We start from the raw sequence: 19975 nt of genomic DNA, 5'->3' as shown, positions 1-19975 counted from the left end.
GTTTTGTGGAAATGATGCGATGCTTAGACAGGTAACAGAGGCAGTATTATTAAACAACTACACCCGGAACTATATAGAAAAAAAGAATAAGGAAATTCAAATGTTCTATGCGACAAACAAATCAAATTCGATGCAATCGACTTATTGGAAGAACGCAAAGATCTCACTCAATTCTTACCGAGGAGGCTGCCGGAGGGCAGCGAAAATTCTAAGAACAAATAATGAAAGTGTATGTGCGTTTTTAACTATGGTTTTTAAACTCAATAAAGGTACCAAGTTACCTAAGTATGACTTTTATTCCAAAACTTAAGTCAATTCTTGCTTATTCTGTACATATAAATGCGACTGAACCTCTTTTAAGAAGAAACAAATTTTGAAAAATTGTTGGCGATCACTGGTATATAACTTTCACAAACTTATATTCATAGGTCTGTCAAAATTTCCTCAATTTATTCTAGATCATATTGTAAATTATGATAATTTATGAAAATGTACCAAGATAATTTTTAATGACTGTTCAATTTTGGTGATAGCCCATAAAAATGTAGCCAAATGTATAACCTTCATTTATGCTGTGAATTTCTATATGGATAAACGAATTTGAGCCATGTACAATTTTCGTTAGATACCCTCGTTTGACCAAAACTTAAACAAAGTTTTTGATGGAAAATCGGTGACGCAATGAGATGACAAAGAAATTTTAACTACAACTTTAAGCGAACTTTAAGGACTGGTTCTCGTACAAAAAGATGGCCTCTCGTGGTAAGTCTTAAAATAAAGTAGGATTTTTCTAAAAGATATCGCATTAGACAAAAAATACATCAACATTTAAATAAAAATTCTGAGATCTAACAAAGTAATTACCCTTTGGGAGTCCTGGAGCATGAGGTTGGCAAATGTTATATTTCACAGGACGTTGTTACTGACAAGCCTTTTTGCAGCCTTCAATCACCAATCGAGTAAACGTGGTTGCCCTAAAATAAAAAAATACGAATGTTAATTTAGCAACAGCGACGAGAAAAATTTTAGCATGGCGTACGCCTGCTTGATCTGATGCAATGAAAAATATAGAATTCAAAATGAACCTTATTCTAGTCAAAATGCCATTATTCTGACCATTAATACCACTAGACAGGGGTGCTGGAGTCAAGTCATGTAAATAGTGAAGAAGTACTGAAATTCAGTACAGATAGGCAATATTTTACACTGATTAAGATTCAAAACAGACTTTGCAAAAAACTCCTTTTGAGAAAGACTGAGCAGGAAGAAGGGTTCGTTGGTATGATCAGCAATAATCACAACTTGCGATCAATTAGTATTGGTTCTCGGTTTCATAATTAGTGTCTATCGTATTCTATGCTATTATTTATAATAATTCAAGTAAAGGCAGCAAAAAGAAAATTAGTATACAAATGTGTTATACACTACTGAGAGGCATTTCTGAAACAACCTTATGGAAAGCCCTAAAGACTGTTATTTTATTAACCAACACAGACCAAGCGAGCATCATAAATAGAATTTCAGACAGAGAATATATTTTCAGGGCTTCCTTGGAATTCTTTGCCGATTCTGATGACTTATTCAGAATACACTTGAGTAGCAACCTTTATCCATCTGGTTTTCAGTGTTTGAGTTGTCTCATGTTTAGCCTCTGAAACTTGTCGACGAAATTCTACTTCTCTTTTGTTACTTGAAATGTTTTGTAAATTGATTTTAGTGCCAAGATCTTTTCTAAAGTGAAATTTGTATTTGAGAAGAGGGGCAGGGACTAAACAGTTTAGTACATTCATTAACTAATAACATTGGCTTGCACTAGAGCAAATAAACTTGAATTGAAAATTCTTTTTGAATGTGAAGATAAATTCCAACAACGGGTGAAAGATTTGTATATTGCAGAACTAAAAAGCATATGTACCTTTAGAATCCATTTTCTTTTCACCAACTTCAATTTGCATAATAAAGTTCTGGAACAATTTCATGGTGTCGCGAAGTGACGTCTTTTTGTACTCTAGAAATGAATACATTTATGAAGTGAGTATAAATTGAGAGCTTTATCTTAATGATAAAAATTTGCTTCAAATATGTATCAAGAATTATTCATATAACAATGATCCATTGCCAAATAGCTGCAAATGTCTGACCTTTAAAACGTTACTTCTTTAAAAAATATTCTTATTTAAAGACATTTGAAGACAATATTTTAAAAGAGCTGATTGTTTGACAGGACCTTCCCAATATCTTATAGGCCAATACATGATTCAAGGGACTCTAAATCTATTCTTTGGATTTTTTTAAATCAATTTCGTTTGAATTGCCAACAAACCAGCAATTTCAGCATTCGGTGCACTGTTTTCATCTCCAATCGTCTCGCCCTTTTCCAAGGCAGCTTTTGCCTTTTTGTCATATTTGTCGATTTCATCGCAGAGGGTACTAGATCAAGAAAAAAAGGGTAAAACAGTAGCAAAGATAAAAACACATTCTATTAGCAATTTCATCTTATCTGAAAGGAATATAAAAGTTTTGAAAATATTCACAAGGACACAAATGCTTTCCTGAGCTTCTGCTGCTCAAGCAAATCCGAGAAGAGTTTTTCCAGTGATAATTAAGCCCAGGTCATTGCTGAGGTTTTATAGGGCTTTATAACGGTCTTGCAGACAACATGATCCGAATCAATTTATTTAAAAAAAAATATATTTCTATTTAGTCACCACTTAGTCACATTTTAGGGTTTTCTATAGGATAAAGAGCACTTGTGGTTGATCATTTTATGGACTACCCAAGGTATCAGGAAGCAATGTAAAATTAACGGTATCAGAAGCTAGCGAACATCACCGTCGATTAAATTTAAAAAGATATTGCCTTACGATAACGACAATAGGTTCAATCACAAAGCCAACTGCCTGAGACAATGTTATGATTTTTCTCCTGGATAAATATATGTTCAGTCGCAATCCAAAGAAACCTTGGTTAACATATAAACACACTAAAGAATTACAGCTTGAGTTTAAAGACATAACATACCTTATAGTAGGCACAGTGAGGGGGTCGAATTCATCCAATTTCTTTATATCGATTGGAACACAAACTTTCCCTGTGAAATACAAAGGAGACCATTTTACGATAAAAAGGTTATAATGCTATAATTTATATAGCTACAAATATAATGAGTAGGTTTGAGCATAATGTAGAGATTTTAAGGGCTCCTAGGTCCTTCTTGAATTTTTAGCCACTTATAAACAAGCTACAAGAGTGTTGGACACATTGCATTTCCTTGATAATATTATTTTTACAAAAACTTAAATTGAAAATTATGCAAAATAAATTGTTAAAGAATCCTAACACACGGTTTTGTTGTTTTGTACAATTTGTCTACATTAAAATTTGTATGACATTACATGAAGATACCGCAAAATATGTGAAGTGTTTTACACAGTAAGTTTCAAATAAGTAATAATTGCCCCTGTTTGCATGCTTCAGTCAGGAAGAAATTAATACCTAGGCTTTCTTTTTCTGGGCAGACTGAATTTGTCTGAACGCCTCAAATGATTCATGAAAGTCAATAATACCTGTCTTAGGGTGCACACAAAATGGACTCTTCAGCAAATGATTGAGCCCTTTACTGACATTGATATCCAGCCTTGGGTAGACATATTGACACATGATTTCATCTGCGATGTTTTTACCATTACTTAGATTCTGAAAGGAAACGGCTGACTTTCAACTTTAAAATGTCAATACAGAAAAATGTTCACTGTACAATTAATCAAATCCACAAACGAGCTGTGTAACTTTTGATGTCACGAGTTTTGGACAAGGGTACTGGTTTTTGCTGATAAATAGCTTTTAACTCCAATCTTGGGTCTTTCTTGTCCTGCAATATTTGTAATGTCATGACCCAAGGAATTTGGAAAAATCTCCGAGAATCATATCAAGGGGGGGGGGGCACTTCTCCTAAGAATCCCTTTGCACAATACCTGGCCAAAATCCTAACAGAACTAAATGAAATCAGAAATCAGAGTCTCTTTGAATGTTCTAAAAATAAGGTTAACAGAATTCGATAAAAATACTCTAACAGTTTTCTTATTCAAACTGAAACTTGGTGGGACGTCAACCGATGAAACGCATATCTTAAAATTACTAACGTGGCAACATACATCTCTTCAGGAAAGAATATCGAACCATCGTTACTTAAAAAAGGAAACGCTGATTTCAGGTAATGAAAAATCAGAAACCATTTTAACAGGAGATTTCTTCACTGCACTGTTTCCTCTGTGGAAATTCTTCGTACTAGCCAGTTGTGATGGAAAGATTTTACGGCTACGAGGACTAAAAGATTGGGTGTATGTATAAAGCTATTAGGGTCACCTTGTTGCCAATTCTTTAATTAGTTAATACTTTGATATTCTCTAATCACGAAGTGTTTGTAAATAGATTTATGTAGTTGATTTTACTTGTGGAAACTATCAAATTATTCCTCATTTGTAATCTTACTATCATTGAGCTGCTTTTTTAGGTTTCGTTTTTGTTGTGTTATCTCTTGTAGAGTTTGTGGGGTTTGGTGCGTTTGAAACTGGACCACGTTTTAATAACTACAACTGGTCAAACATCTTCGGGATGAGCATTATTTCCAAACGAAAAGTTATTATAAACTTGAAACTTAATGTTATTATAAACAATCACTACGACATGACTTAAGGTCAAGACTGTAGGGGCGAAGATGTGTGGAGACTTCGTAAAATGTTTTCCTTCCCCCGCTTCCCCCCATTTCCCCCGCTTCCCCCCGTTTCCCCCGCTTCCCCCCGTTTCCCCCGCTTCCCGCTCACCCCGCTCCCCCCGTAATTTCTGTTGCTTCTTAGCAAATGTTAAGTTATGACTATAAGTTAAGAGATACTTCTACTCGCTGTAATCACGATGAAATAGCTACACACGCACCCTTGAATTGTTTAATTCTTTTTGTAGCTCAGCCCATTTCTCTTTACTGGTTACATCTTCTGAATGACCTGACCATGTTCTGTCCATCTTCTCTCTAATACCTGTAAAATTGAGTGACGTGAGTGCTCAAAGCTGCTGTGACATCCATCACACTTAGAAAAAATTTAGGCCCCACGTGTTCCTCACACAACGATAGAAAACTTTGAAATTGGCAAACAGAGAGATTCGATAAATAGATTCGATGAATAGAGACATATATATACAATCATAGTCATTCCCATACTAGTCTAGACGGGAATAATTTGATTAAAATTGAGGGTTTTGAAAGCACACAGTTCTGAGCATTCATTAAATACGTCAGGGAGAAAGAGGAGAAAGATATTAAAACAAGAAAAACTGACTTCTTGCTAGGTTCAACAATTTTTCTGACATTCAGCTGACTTGTATCCTGCACCATTCTAGATTTAGCAAGTCTACCTCTCTAGGCAAGAAGGTACGATGCCTGCCAAAACTCGGAGCACCAAGCAATGATGTATTGTATTTTGATAGTTTTAATTTTTTTTTCTAACTTGAGACCCACCCCCACCGCCACTCCTTGTAAAGGTCTTGATACTTTGGGCAAATATCATACAAGTTGCATTAACACTACACTTTCGAATCTCTTATATTGCTATTAAGCAAACCAATATGCTCCCAATTGGAGAGGGGGTTTACTGAATTTTCCCTTGAAAACAAACTATTTTAAAAGACTTTAGATTACCATCGGTTATCTACCGTAGCTTATGCCTTATGAAAGAGAGCAAACCACATGTCCTTCCAGCGTCCACATGCCCTTTATAGGCAATGTCAGTTCAATGATAACAAGCATCCACATCTGTACCAAATTTACAAAACTTTCCTAAATCTTTCGTGTTAAATACTTGATAATGAGAAAATACCTTCATCTGGAATGATAGACAGAAACTTCTTCCACCTGTCTGGTGTGTCCAAGATCCCTTGATCGTGCAAAAATCTTTCCGTAAAATACTTGGTAACGAATTTCAATGAGGCCCTACAACAAGCAGGAACAAAATAATTGCAAACCACATTTATCACAGTATCAAGAGAAAAAAACAAAATTGCATACCAATTTAAGTCTAATTGTTATCCAAAATGACATATCAATTAAATAGCAAATGAGAAATGTTTGCTACACGAGGAATGCCCCAGCAATTTTCCTTATATGAAATCCAAATCATACTTTTGTAAACTGATCTAACAAAAATGCTCAACATGAAAAAAGAAAGATATTGGATAATGAACTGGAAAGACAAAGGAAGACAAGGAAGAGATGGATCAGTGTGAAAGCATGTCAATTACTGATTGAGTGTGTGAAGACACTTCTATCCCAGTCAGCTTAAAGCAGAATCGAAGAAGGTGAACCAACAAAGATAATGAGCACTTTGAATCAATGAAATAGAAATAATATAATCTGATCTTCAAAAAATAACTACTTCTTCTTGGCTTGACGGTTTTTAAAATAGAATATAAACTTAAAAGTTGACTTTGGCCACAAAAAGAAGAGGGTTGCCATCTTAACCATTTCAAATTAAATAGCCATGTTAAAAACCAATTTACATTTTCTTAGGAGTTAGAAAAATTGGGGAAAATGCTACATGTAGACATTCCTAAAAACCTTGCAAAATTTTACATTAGTTTTGCAGCAAAGCTTTGCCGTCTAGCAAAGTAGTCATTGGCAAATCAATGTATAGAAAAACTGATTTTTCAGAGCTTCATCAATAGAAAATTTGACGTGGTGCTATTCTCACAAACCTGCTTTTTGTACCCCGAAAAAATATGCGCTCAACGGTTGACATCAAACTTTCATTAAATAACGTACAAACATAAGGAAGGAAATACAGTTTCATACCCTGGGTACCAGACTCACTATATATAAAATAAAATAGAGAGTCTGGTATAGTGCGCCCCATTCTCGTTCTGGTGAACTTACTTGAAAGAACTGAAGTCTATTTAACAGACTAGGCCTGTGAAACAAGACTGTCGGATAAATAACAAAGATACTCAGTAGTCAGAGGAGTTTTGAGAAATCTTAAAGCAAATGTATTTTATATAGTTCTGTAAAGTAGACATTATTAATACAGTGATAACAGACTTTTCTGCCTCGAGATTCCAATCAAATCAGGTGTAAAACGCCTTGGCAGCAAAAAACATGTGCGAAGCATGAAATTAAAGTTAGCACAATGCAGTTATTAAATGTTAATCAGTTATTAAATTTCGTATACAACTTAAAATAAGTCTTTTACAATTTTCCTCATAAATTGTGTGTACTTTCAAAGTCTACTTTCTCACTGTGAAGGCTTGGACAACGCGGCGGTTAGAATCATCACTTTGGAAGTTCATCACAGCAAATATGGCCAATACGACAAGCGACGCCCCATATGCCGGGTGAAATATTAGCCATAACTGATTTACTTGTGTTTGTTGTTGTTTGTTCTTGGCACCTTGCGGTGTTTCTTATTTACTGCATTTCACTACAAGGCCTAATTTCTTTGCAATGAGAGGCACTGCCTGAAATATCAGCTAGTTGGCAATATGGCAAAGGTGTCTCTTCTCTCTACAAACAATGCTCTCAATGCTGTTCTGTGTTAAGTTCTACAACATGCGGAAAATATTCTTTGAGAACAGTTTTAACAGCATCTTCAGACTCAATCGTTACGGTCGCTAGCATTTATTAATGTTATGTTCTGTTCAGTGTTTTACACCAGAGCTACGTTTATTGTTTCGCTGTGACCTTTGAACGTACAGAAATCTGTACACTCGCTCTTGATTGGTTAATATCAGCACACCAGAACGAGAATGGAGCGCACTAGACCAGACTCTCTATTATTTTATATAGTGAGTCTGGTACCCAGGGTAACAGTTTCAGAATGAAAAGATTTGTTTAATAGCACTTACTTTATTGAGGGGTGCACAGATCTTCCAAAGTTTACTTTTTTGATTTGATTTTCACCACCCTATTAAGCGAAAGAAAAGTTATATCAACAACAGGGCAGCTTTACAAAACTTTAAGCATAAGCTGTAGCTACAAATGTTTGTTGTAGTACATATACATTCAATACAATATTTTACTTGCAAATAAACTTGTCATAATCACTGAGAAAACAACATAATAAAATAGATCGGGCGTATAATACAGCAAGGGTTTCTCTGAACTTTTTGCCCTTATGATATATAGCTTTCCATGCCTTTTGGTAATAAGAAAATTTTTGGGAGAAAGCTTTGGTAACTATTTTTGAAAATGCTTGCATTTCGAAGGTTCTTGATACGCACCACGGATATGCAACTGCATAAGATCATTATTAATCTATGCCAAACGATCAAAGTTTAGCAGCATATTTGAAAGTGTATAGTCAGTTTGATGAAGACGTTTGAGAGGAGTTCATGGAAAAATTAGTCAATTCTTCCTGGTGAACTAGACTATATCGATGTCAAGAAAAACCAGCAAATGATTTATCTTTCAGTTAAATTAAACAAACTTTTCCTTAAGCTTCGTGGTCTTAAATCGATGTTACCTCATTTGGTTCTAAATCGATGTTACCTCTCATTCTGGCTCTAGATAAACAGAGCTATGCACGCTATGGATCTTAATACGTAAACACGCTGGAGACTCTTTGTTACGAAAAACTCGAATGGACATATTTTTCTTTCTACCAAAACCTTTGGGGCACCCATATGGCACTAGGTGAGCAACCTCTAAGAGTTATTTCATGGTAATTATTCTCTTCTATCAAAGCATTTCTATTGATCCTAAAGAGCAGACCAGAATGTACCTTACAAAACAGTGCCACTGTATCCGGAAGACTTATTGACTATATCGACTAAAGAAATCTGTTTAACGTATGAAGAGCTTGCATTCGAGTTGATATCAGCCCTAAGAACTGGTTTTAAAAGAAAAGATATTGTAGCAGATAGCTGCATTTAGAAGTCATTGAGGAACCTGAACGCACAAGATGTGACGTTGCTGGGAAAGTCATCTTTCAGTCCTCTTATTGAATATTTTAAGAAATTTATCGAGTTCTTAAAAAATCGAGAAAGAAGACTAGGCTGGTTGGAATCATTTGAAATGTAATGAATTAAGATGCCCTATGTATTTGCCACAAAGTTTCTTTTGAGACAACTCATGGGTGGCAATAATTAAGCAGCAACAAAGAAGAGGCTTAAACCAAGTTGTTGTTTAATGCAAGATTCTGCCAAGCCGGCGGCACAGTTCGTTAAAATTCAGGTAATGTTGACACCAATATTTTTTTTGCATCAATGTTCCAGGAAAGTTCTAACTTCCAAAAGCCCCATAAGTCTTAATGTCACATCAACTGACATGAGCTGGTAGCTGTAAATTGTACATAATGTGGGGTTTCGTGATTTTACTTGCAATGATTGTGTGCCTTCTTCTTTTAAAGAAATCAAAGAAGCAATCCAGGCGAGGTGTTAATTATAGAAAACAACATATATTTTTCCGTCCTTTAGCAAGGAATGGATTCTTAGCCATAATCTTTTGGCTACTGTGAAAAATGTTGTAGGATACATGTAAAGGAAGATAAAAATAGTTGTTGATGACGTTCGTGATGAAATATTAAGAGACCAAAAGAGAAGAAATGAAAGAACCAGGACTTCTTAATATTTCCATCATGTAAACAGGCATAAAGCTTCATTGTAAACGAGCTAACTATGTAACAATCACGCTTGACTTCTACATCAGTCAAATCCAAGAATTTTAAGGAATTGATAATGAAGATAGCAGAAACCGGGAGCACAGGAATGTGACAAAGATAAGAACAGATATATAGCGAGCTAAGGTTAGAAAAATATGAAATATACCTGACCCCCGTTTCAGCAAACCTTTTCATCGATATTGCCAGTAAAAACAAAGTCGGTAGTAAAATATTGGCAAAAGTCATATTGGAAGGCTACGGCTACCCAATAATGTCCGATGAAGAAAATTCTACAAAAAGCAGTTGACAAAAGGTTCGGCCCTTTGATTCTGAAACGAAGGTCAAATAGAGCGCTTCCTCCTTTTCTTTGATCCACACCTGGATAAAAAATTTCAGTTTACTTTTGGTCATTATCCGAAGCTGATGCTCTAAAGAGCGTCGGACGAAAAGTACTTAAGTATGCAATGTTTCCGCTGTTTTGGGACATCTTCAAATTTTGCGGTACCAAAAACTTATTTGGTTATTGAAGAATTTACATATTCTGCTATCAGACTTTAGAAAAAAACTTTCTTATCTATGGTAATCACAGTTAAATTCATTTTATTTCCAACTAGGATAAATGTAGATACAAAATAGGCTATAGTACATCTTATTCAAAATTGGCTGTAACCCCAAGTTATGAAAAAAACCCGTACTTGACAGGTGCAGTAGGTATTCACCATTTAACAAAACTTTGCTTATTACCAAAAGGTATGGGAAGCTAAATATCACTACGGCAAAAAGTTCGTAGAGTTTCATACGCGCTTACTAGAAAACAATGGATATAGAGATACAATCCCAAACAAAGAAATTCTGATACACATTGAAACAAAACTTACAGAGATTGAATATATTTCTATTTTTAGAATTCAATCTTCATGTAAATCTCATTTCTGTACTAATTATTTATACAATAGTGATTTTTATACCTTTATCAAGCTCAGGTATTCAGCCACAGCTGACCTTGCTGCCTGTGATAATTTTCTTGCTTGCTTGTCACAAACCCAGCAATGGACTCCTCTACGACCACTGTACACCCACAAACGATGCTTAAAGTTGAAGTCCTCTATAAGGAAAGCCATACAAATATTTTTTTATTTATAAATAAATGGCGTAAATAGTTCAATGTAAATAGTTTAATTGTTGATTGAAGTTTACAAATAATGTGATTCATGTAATTGTTAATGTTTTGTTTAATTAGCTTGTTGTATAAAATAAGCAGTTGTAATTATATAATTATTATTCTTTGATGAGTATTCAACTTAGGCCCATTCTTGTATCAGTCCTTATATTTAGCAGCTTAATTCTTGGCAAGGCAACCAATTCACATGTGATTCAAGAAACTTTTTTGGAAATCACCATTAGTTCCATAACTGAAGTGGTGGAGGAACTTTAGTTATGGTTACCAATTTGGTCTGCTTCTGTTGAGGAAATCTATTTTTGACAATTTTGAAGCTGATGAAAAGGTAACAGAGAGATGGAGGGCCTTCTTTTTACAAAAGAGACAAAAAGAACAAGAAGATTATGTTTTAAAAATCAAATACAGGGCTGCATATATGTGAAGCTTCTTTTTATCGAGAAATGAGCTGCAGGGAAGTCTGCCGGTTCATTTATTTTTGCAATTCTATGTCTGATGAGCAGGTAATGATGCTGATTTCAAACGTCTCACGTAGGGTATACTTCTTCTCAATAATGCTTTGCTTATTAACTTCAGAAATGAAACTTCTGTCACAAAAATAGTTTTGAATACTAACCAGCCAAGGCTCTATCTAAAACTCGTATTGCTAGTGTCATCAAGGGCCAACATTTTTCGCATATATCAGCACCACTAAAACCAATTATAGGTGAATGAACCTCAAAACATAAACAGATCATTTGCAAATTATTTCACTACATATTTTCACAGTTTATTCACTAGCAAATATTCTTAAAAGTGTGTACTTTTTTCAATTTGAACAATATTCTAAAACATTAGGAAAATAATTCGAAATGAAAACCAATAGTTTTGGACAAACTATACAATATTGTTGTTTTCCACCGAAAGCTTTGAAAATATAACCAACAGCATCCTACATTGACAATTAACATTTTAAAACAAAACCTGAAATAAATGGTTATGCAATTATAGCAAATTTTCAACAGCGTAAATGTCAATATAATAAAAGATTTACCACATACCTGCAACAGGTTCTAACTTCATCATAATCTGTCATGTCAATATCAAACACAAGCTCTTTTTCTTCAGCAAAGAATGCTCCAACGTGAATAGCTTTATAATCTCTTGGCTGGAAGAAAATGTACAATACCATTTATAGCTGCAAAATCAGACATCTTGTTGATGTTGTACTGTGCAAAAAAACCTATGTTGAAATCTGGATTACTTGCTGGACCAGTTGCATTTTAGGCTGATAATTAGGGTCAGAACTCAAAGTTTTGCTACACTGTTATGACATCGATACATAAATAAAAAGGTTTCTTTAGCTGCCTGTGATAACACGTTTTAAATTCAAGCAATACCATTAATCAGAACTGGTTTTATGTAGAAACCCTGCCTGTCATCATTGAGTTGTGGTTCTAGAGCACTTTTTTGAAGCTGTGTGTTATATCCATTTGAATTTCCACTAAATCACAATGTTCCCGGTATTACTAAGGGGTATGGCCCCTGTGCAGAGTGGGTCTTTTGGGATTATTGTATTTTGTGAAATTTTGCATTTTTGCATGATGCTGGTCTTTTGCAAGGACAATTTAGGCCCACTTGAAACAAATCTTTGCTTCTGTCAGCAAGTTGACACATTGATACAAGTATTATTTCATCAACTTATATCTCTCAATAGAGATTATCATACTATGAAGATGTTTTGTCAAAAGGCACTTTTGCTACCACTTCAACACTGACCAGTGCTTATTTCAATAATTATAAAAAAAGGATAATAATTGTTATAAAAGGCGCTGCAAAACCATGCAGGTGGATTGCAGATGAAATAAAAAATTCTCACAAAATCATAAGACTAATCTACAGTTGTATCCAAATATTATGAAACCAGGATAAAACTTAATTTTGGCCATAACAAATGAAATTCTTAATATAACGAATCCCCGGCAAAATGAACTCTCATTATTACATCCCTTCATCCTAACTTTCTGACAAACTTTTCTAAAATTGTCTGTGTTATTTTGGTTTATTAATTCCCAGTATTAATTTATCACTATTTATTGAGGGAAATCATTGTTGTCATTTGCAAATGATACATTGGCAAACATGCACTTTTTATGATGCTGAAAATGGAGAAGAGAATTTAAATGAACCAATCCAAACACAGAAAAAGATAAATACAGACTTTTTGGCCCTTGAATTTCAAGAGGAGCATCAAGTGTTATGAAGAAGATTTCCATTTCTGATAACTAACATATTTTTCAATTCAGCTTGTTTATTTTGGGTACACATAATGCAGAGAAGTTTGGAATAGCCTTAACAAGCCAGTAGATAGTTTTTTGATGCATGTACTGTCTAAAATATTTATCCCAGTTCAACCAACTCCTGATATAACAAAATATCTTTACATTTTTTTCAGAGTTCATTCTGTATTATTACTTGTATTATTTAATGTTTCAAATAACTTGACCATGTAACAAAATATTGGGCACAAATTGTCAATAACCCATGCAAAGGGGCAGCTGCTGTTGCAGTGGTAGAATTTTCCAATGGCACCAAAAATTTTGCCAAGTTCCAGGTATGTAATCCATTTACATTAGGTTTTACAATGTATGTGGTCTAGATAGAAAATGATTTTCACTTCAAGTCAAATACTCCCAGATATATTGGTTGCTCTAGGCAAAACTTCCATTTTTTCAGAGAATTTCAATCACTCAAAAAGTCTTAGAAAAATGCAGCCTTGTGGCAAAAATTAGTATCTTGGGTAATAGCTGTGGGCTTCTAGACTTTATATGCTCTAAATCTAGATTTTGGGGACATTCAATCTAGTGACATATTTAATGAACATTTTTGTTACAATCAAAGTAGTCATGTTAAGAATTCAGCAAAGAAAATTTCATCAAAATTATTGCTGCTACCATTATCGTGTTGGCAATTTCTGAAGAGATCTATCATAACTACCTTAAATTTTGATAAAACAGTCACACAACACCACATGCCTGGTGCCTGGTTTATCTGATGCCAGCCTGCTATATCTTTCCAACGAAAGCCTGATGAAATTGGTTACTCGAATATTTTGAAACTAAAATGCAACTTGCTACTGTGTATGTATTATAATTGAAAAGTTCTTATTACCTTCGCAGTAAAGACTGCTCCAATGTCTATCTTGTAAGGCTGCCTCTTTTGAATTTCCTTTTCCATTTCTTCTTGACTATCAAATGATAAATATCTGATATACACATCATCTTTCAGTGTGAATGAGAATTCGCGTTTGCCAAAATATGTACGGTCAACTGAAAAGAGAGATTATCTGTCACATATACATTTCTTTTAAAATGTTTCAATGAAATAATTCAAAAATATCAAATTACACATAACAGTGGAAATTTCTGGAGCTTATAAGAACAAAATTAGAAAAACGTAGAGATAAAGATACCAAATGACTTTTATTCTACATGCTAGCAGCCTATAGGCAAGTTCCTTGTTGTAATGGTCACACTGGCACCATAAAAAGCAGAGGCACAATAGCTGATCAGTCTTTGTTTGTTTGTAAACCCTGGTTTCATAGAAAGCTCATCTTGATACATTGAAAGGAATGCTTACTTCAAAGTTCACACATGATTCATCTTGGTCAATTGTGTTAAATCAACCACTGCATATTGAATGTCAAAACAAGGAGAAAATTAGTGTAAACTTAAGAGGAATAGTTTTGTTTTTATAAGAAATTATTTGGAAAAACTTTAAAATTATGCATTAAAATGCTTCAGTTCCGAAACAAAGATGACTTCAAAATAGCACTGCCACTTGCTTTTTTGTCACCGCACATTCAGGAAAAAGTTTTGTGGGCAACCTCTGTATTTCTGAATGACTCTTGGAGAAGGTCTTTAAACCCAACAAAGAACAGATTCAGAGACCCATTTCTTGTTGAAATGTGGTACTGTTGAAATGCTGTGGTTTCATTGTATTAGAAAACAAGATTTAATATATCCACTGCCCAGGCAGATGCTTCTGGATAGGTAGCACAATAGACTACACGCCACCCTCAAAAGGTGTGCAATCTCAGGACCACACCTTGTCACCCGCCTTTTTGTTCAGAAAATTTCACAAATAGGATTAACTGTCTATGTGGATGTGCTAATGTAAGGGATCGTCCGTCTGACAACATTTGTTAAAAAAAGTCCTTCAGGGCAAGGGTATAAGGGTATTACCTGCCCATCATTACCTTCCCTTTGATAACAGTCGATTTGCAAACAACCTTTATGATGTAATGTTATAAAACATGAACAATGAAGCGATAATGCCTTGTTTTGATTGGCAACTTGCCCATATAGCAATCAGTCTATACAATAAAAGTCATAGCGTGATCTGCCTTTGCTTGGGTTGCAACAGCTCTTTCCTGGTAGTGTATTTCGCACATGGGGGTTTTTTAATGAGGTACGAATGTGACTGATGTTGCAATTTGTCTGGAAAGATAAGTATGTGTATCATGCTCTTGTTTTTCCACTTGTGCAAAATACTTTTGCTTGACACTAAGGTGAACCTTTGGTTTCCTTTTGGTCCATCATTATCTCGCAACTTCTACTAATAGCTATGATACCTGATGTCCTTTTCATGAACTAAGTTTTAAAAACAGATATTTTTTTACATTTTTTATAGGAAAGTTGATGAGGCACCAAATGATATGACCACTCTTGGCACAGTGAAAAAATCATTGGCAGATGCAGCTAAATGTGAAAATGTAGCTGTAATTGAAATTTCCTTGAGCGCCATTAGTCCTTAATACAATTATAGCTGATTATCAGGGCTAATACCCGGTCTGCAGAGTATGGCACTTTTCGACGAGATCTCCAGTGTGCACGAGCAAAAAGCCTGGTGTGAAGGTGTGCACCACCAAAAATGTCTGGTGTGCTGGTGTGCACCGACTATTTTCCCCTGTTGTGGCTAAAATTTGTGAATTTGCATTTCACTGTAAAAATGTGTGTGAAAGATACTGTTGGAGATAGCGCAAGTTTTTATTTGTATATTTGTCAAGTAAGATTCATGAAATCTCAAATTGTTCATACACGACTGTGCTTGTTTTTATCAACTGACATTTTCTATGGGACCACACCAAGTCACACCCATCTTAGTTGCCACACCCAAAAATACCCGGTGTGCAACAGGTTTTGCACAAAAACATCTCCGGTGTGCACATGCCATACTTTGCAGACTGGGCTAATACCAGCAAATTAAAAAATAAATATTATTTTTTATTTAGAGCTATCATTTAGAAAGGTTTTTATTTTCGGCAAGACATTAATCATTGCTGTAGAGCAAAAATATCCTACACTCCAGAAAATAACATGATAGTTTCGCCTATCCCTGATGCATGTTTACAGAACATAGATCATATGAATTGAATGTGGCCTAGCTCTGCTCTCCGCAATTCTTAATTCCATGATAAGCTATACTTACCATTTGCATATGACAGCCATCTATAAAATTCCTTGTATGGGAATAATCTTTTATAGTATTGGGTAAGAAGCTCTGGGAGATCCCCTTGTTTAAATACTTCATCCTGATTCTCTTCAAACGCCATTTTCCTTCTCTTTCGCGCCAAGTAATGGACCTCGTTTTCAAGGATAAGCGTTCGTGAGAGTGAGACAGTAAAACGGGATTGAAAAAGTCTTTTTCTTTTTAAGAAACATTGAAATAATAAAAAACATGAGGCTCAAATCCCCTAAAAAACCAATAAATATCTTAGAAACATTGCCAGGCTCAGATAAAGGGACATGGGAGGAAAATAAGTCAAGCTACGGGTTTCGAATCTGTTACGTGAGCAGGCGTTAATGTAACGTGCCCACAGGCACGGACCAGTAGCATGGAAGTGCCTCATCGACCAAAACACTTGCTTGACGTTTTAAATGGCGTGCCTCGACTTTTCATGCAGCTCGAACACTAAATGCTTCGTGGTTATGATCGTTGATATATTCCATACCGTTGCAGAAACGGCCAAAAAAACAAAGAAAACATAGGAAGACAATTCTCAAATACACTCTTTTCCTGTAAAAATACGAGCCTTAAATTGGTCAAAATTCAAGAACAAATTAAGAATAAGCTGAGACTGAGCTTCTGCCAAATGTAGTTTGGAACAACGTTCTATCTCAAATATGAGGATTTTTGGTCATGTGTGGGTGCTTTTTCGGCGAATACTTGAACTTGTCGGCAAATGAAGGCTGTCTCATCCACCTTTGTTGGCAATCGAGGCCTGAACACCTCCCCAGAGCGAAAAAGCTAGCAATCATACTGCTTACACCCTATTGATATAAGAATAATTTAAGAACAACAAAACCTTATATTTTCAAGAGAAAAAAAGAACAGTCAGCCTGAACTTACATATACTAAGTTTCAGTTGAACAACGTGCATAGTTGTAAAGTTACACTGCGATACCCAACAGTAGCCTGGGCACAAGTACCAAAGTCTAAAAATAGCTCTTTGTGATGTTTTAAAGTTGGAGTTGCATCTTATTCTATTCAGCACGTCAAATTACGCCAGGAAACAATGATGGTTTAATATTTTTTACTCAGTTTTGCAAGATCTTTCAGATAAATTTATCAGATTTGAAAAATTCGAAGGTCAAAATTTTGCTGACCGTGCATTTTTTAACGCTTTCTGAAACATTACTTGGTCATGACCGGTCATTTGACGAAATATACCTAAGACTGATCAGTGGCCTTTACTTTCACGGCTTAAACTTTAAAAATTTCGGTTAGGCAGTTTGATAGATGGTTATGCAAAATTCCCTGTATATTATGTAGGGTTATAAATGAAATTATGGATTTGTCGTCACATTCAACTTAGCAGTGCTCGTGCAAAAACCCTTAAATTAATCCTGACGGTGAGCCACACAATTTTGTGTCTTTATTGAATGATGAGAGCTTAAAGAAGCACAAAAATTTAATCTGAAAGTTACGGCTTACAAAAAGAACATTTAAGATACACTTGAAATCAACCAAATGCTAAGAAACTTTGATCCTACCTGGACGTGTAAACCGGTAGATGATGCTGACAAAGTCATGTAATTGTAAAAATGCAGTTTTCTTGAACTAGGTAAATTCAATGTATACAGTTTGAGTTATATGTTAGTTATATATTATTTTATTTTCATCCTGATTGCAATGAAAAAAGGATTCGCAAAGGAGTCGGTCTTAAACAGACACCCTTTCGTGAAGCATATAGACCCTCTTGCAAAAATGGACCCTACTCCAAAAAACAAATTTCAGTAAACTGAAAAACTAAAAGGTATTTAGAATGCGTTTGATAAAATACCAGGAGCTTTGGTAAATAGGGCCTCCGTTCTCGTCCGAGCTTGGGTTATATGACCACAAGAGAGATTAGATGCATGTGAAAAATAGGTTAACCACTATTACAAAAAAACCATATTGGATTAGCTACCCGATTACAGAAATTCGACGATGAACCAATTTTTTCAACCGACAGTGAATTAGAGATATATTGGATGGTCTGGCAAAAAAACATCTTACGTAATTTTTACTTATTTTTTTTAGTTATAAGTATGTTTATATAATTTGTAGTCATTGTATGTAATTAGTTGTGACGTAGTTACAGTCAGATATTGTACGTAGAAGAATTATAAAATATAAAACTGAACTGAACTGAAAAAACATATTGGCTAAAATTTCCAAAGTTAGGTTAGAGTATGCGAAGTGAGGTTCTACTTCCCTGGTGTAAAAAACTGGAATGAAATCCCTGACAACATTCGAGAAAAAGAATCAATCACTCGTTTTAGAGCAGGTTTTAGAGAGTATCTTTTGAACCTTTCACAGGACCCAAACACGACTCTTCGCTAAAGCAGCGATCTGTATTATTATATCGAGAACAATATTGTTATTAAATTAATTAGTAATTAATAGCTGAAAGGTGTTTCGTGTATAAATATTGATAGAATAAAATGAAAGTGATAAAATGAAAAACTGCCCTTTTTTCCATTACATATCGTACCTCTTTTGCAGCATTTTTTACATTTATCCATGAACCAACATTTTCTTCTGCCTATAATGCTCTCAACCGGCCCAAAGGCTGTAAAGAGTCACTTTAAGATGTGATCCCCCACTCCAACCACACTATGGAAGCACCTTGTATTAATCAATGTTGCTGTGCTCAATTGGAATAAATCACATAATTATAAAGCAAAACTTGTCTCTAATTCTCGGTAAATCTAAAATTTATTCTTGTTTTTCTAAGGTTTAGTCCAATGTCCAAGTCAGTAACAGTACCCCCAAATCAAGGAGGTTCGCTGTAGTTAACATACACAAGAGGACGACTGTATTTAGCTGCGTTTCTTATCTTTTGTCCATATACGTCAGGATCAAGACAGCAAGAGAATACCCCAAATAATATCACTGATGAATGTTTATGAATGTTTATAAATGAACAGTTCTTTGGCGGTACAGAACTTGAAAATGGCTTTGAAAAAAGCAAACACTTTACAGCATATTGGCTAAAAGTTTTTGCGTCTGACACTCCTTAGAGCATAAAACGTCAGAAAAAGGGTCCGAAAGAACACGATAGAAAATATATACCTAGTTTGTGGGTCGAAATAGGCTAAATAGAGTTCGAGACCGGTACAGTTGTCCAATCAGTGCCGCGTGTTTAAGGAAAATTTACCACTGGAGTCCAAGATAGAAAACGAACTCCTTCTTTCTACACAACAGCGGCTTTTTCGTTTTCTCTCTTTCTTGATGCAGAGTTCAAGAGAAGATAGGAGCTAGAAGCTCCTCCGCTTCTCCTTGTGGGTTTCTTTTTACACGCTCAAAATATTATGGCTCTGGCACCCAGTGAAATAACATGCTTGCTAATGTTAAACATTCAGTCGGTTTTGAAAAATATATTCGATGAATAATATATACCCAGTTGTGGATTCAAATAGGCCAATCAGAAAAACGCAAGCAATTTTTCATCGTGCTCTTTCGGACCCTTATTTTGACGTTTTATGCTCTGAGGAGTGTCAGACGAAAAAGCTTTTAGCCAATATGTTGTAAAATGTTTGCTTTTTCAAAGCCATCTTCAAGTTCTGTACCGCAAAGGAATTGTTTACATTTTTCTAGAATTCATTGTTATCAGCAGAAGGGAAAAGAAAAT

The 19975-nt window shown here is 35.0% G+C and overlaps 1 protein-coding gene across 1 annotated transcript; it reads right to left on the bottom strand.

Moving 5' to 3' along the window:
* Positions 1-87: 87 nt before the first annotated feature.
* LOC135681108 (DNA primase small subunit) lies at positions 88-16466 on the bottom strand. Its single transcript, XM_065195403.2, has 13 exons — positions 16288-16466; positions 13969-14126; positions 11859-11965; positions 11435-11508; positions 10610-10746; positions 7888-7946; positions 5871-5983; positions 4933-5033; positions 3567-3696; positions 3022-3091; positions 2324-2430; positions 1916-2008; positions 88-974 (listed from the first exon to the last, which is right to left on the bottom strand). Exons 1-13 carry the CDS (start codon positions 16409-16411, stop codon positions 949-951), a joined length of 1299 nt encoding a protein of 432 aa, XP_065051475.2. The 5' UTR covers positions 16412-16466; the 3' UTR covers positions 88-948.
* Positions 16467-19975: the final 3509 nt, after the last annotated feature.

This window comes from Rhopilema esculentum, chromosome 12 (assembly GCF_057945365.1).
Source record: "Rhopilema esculentum isolate cy_ngs chromosome 12, ASM5794536v1, whole genome shotgun sequence".
NCBI lineage: Eukaryota > Metazoa > Cnidaria > Scyphozoa > Rhizostomeae > Rhizostomatidae > Rhopilema > Rhopilema esculentum.
This window is presented reverse-complemented; position numbering and strand designations above follow the sequence as displayed.

What these genes read in the sequence shown, in the direction of transcription:
- LOC135681108 (XM_065195403.2), bottom strand. Translation starts at nt 16,411, where the DNA reads ATGGCGTTTGAAGAGAATCAGGATGAAGTATTTAAACAAGGGGATCTC. An exon ending in AATACCTGAGCTTGATAAAG is followed by an intron (nt 7,947 to 10,609) that starts GTATAAAAATCA and finishes TTCGCTTAATAG; the next exon opens with GGTGGTGAAAATCAAATCAA. An exon ending in ACCGAATGCTGAAATTGCTG is followed by an intron (nt 2,009 to 2,323) that starts GTTTGTTGGCAA and finishes ATTCATTTCTAG; the next exon opens with AGTACAAAAAGACGTCACTT.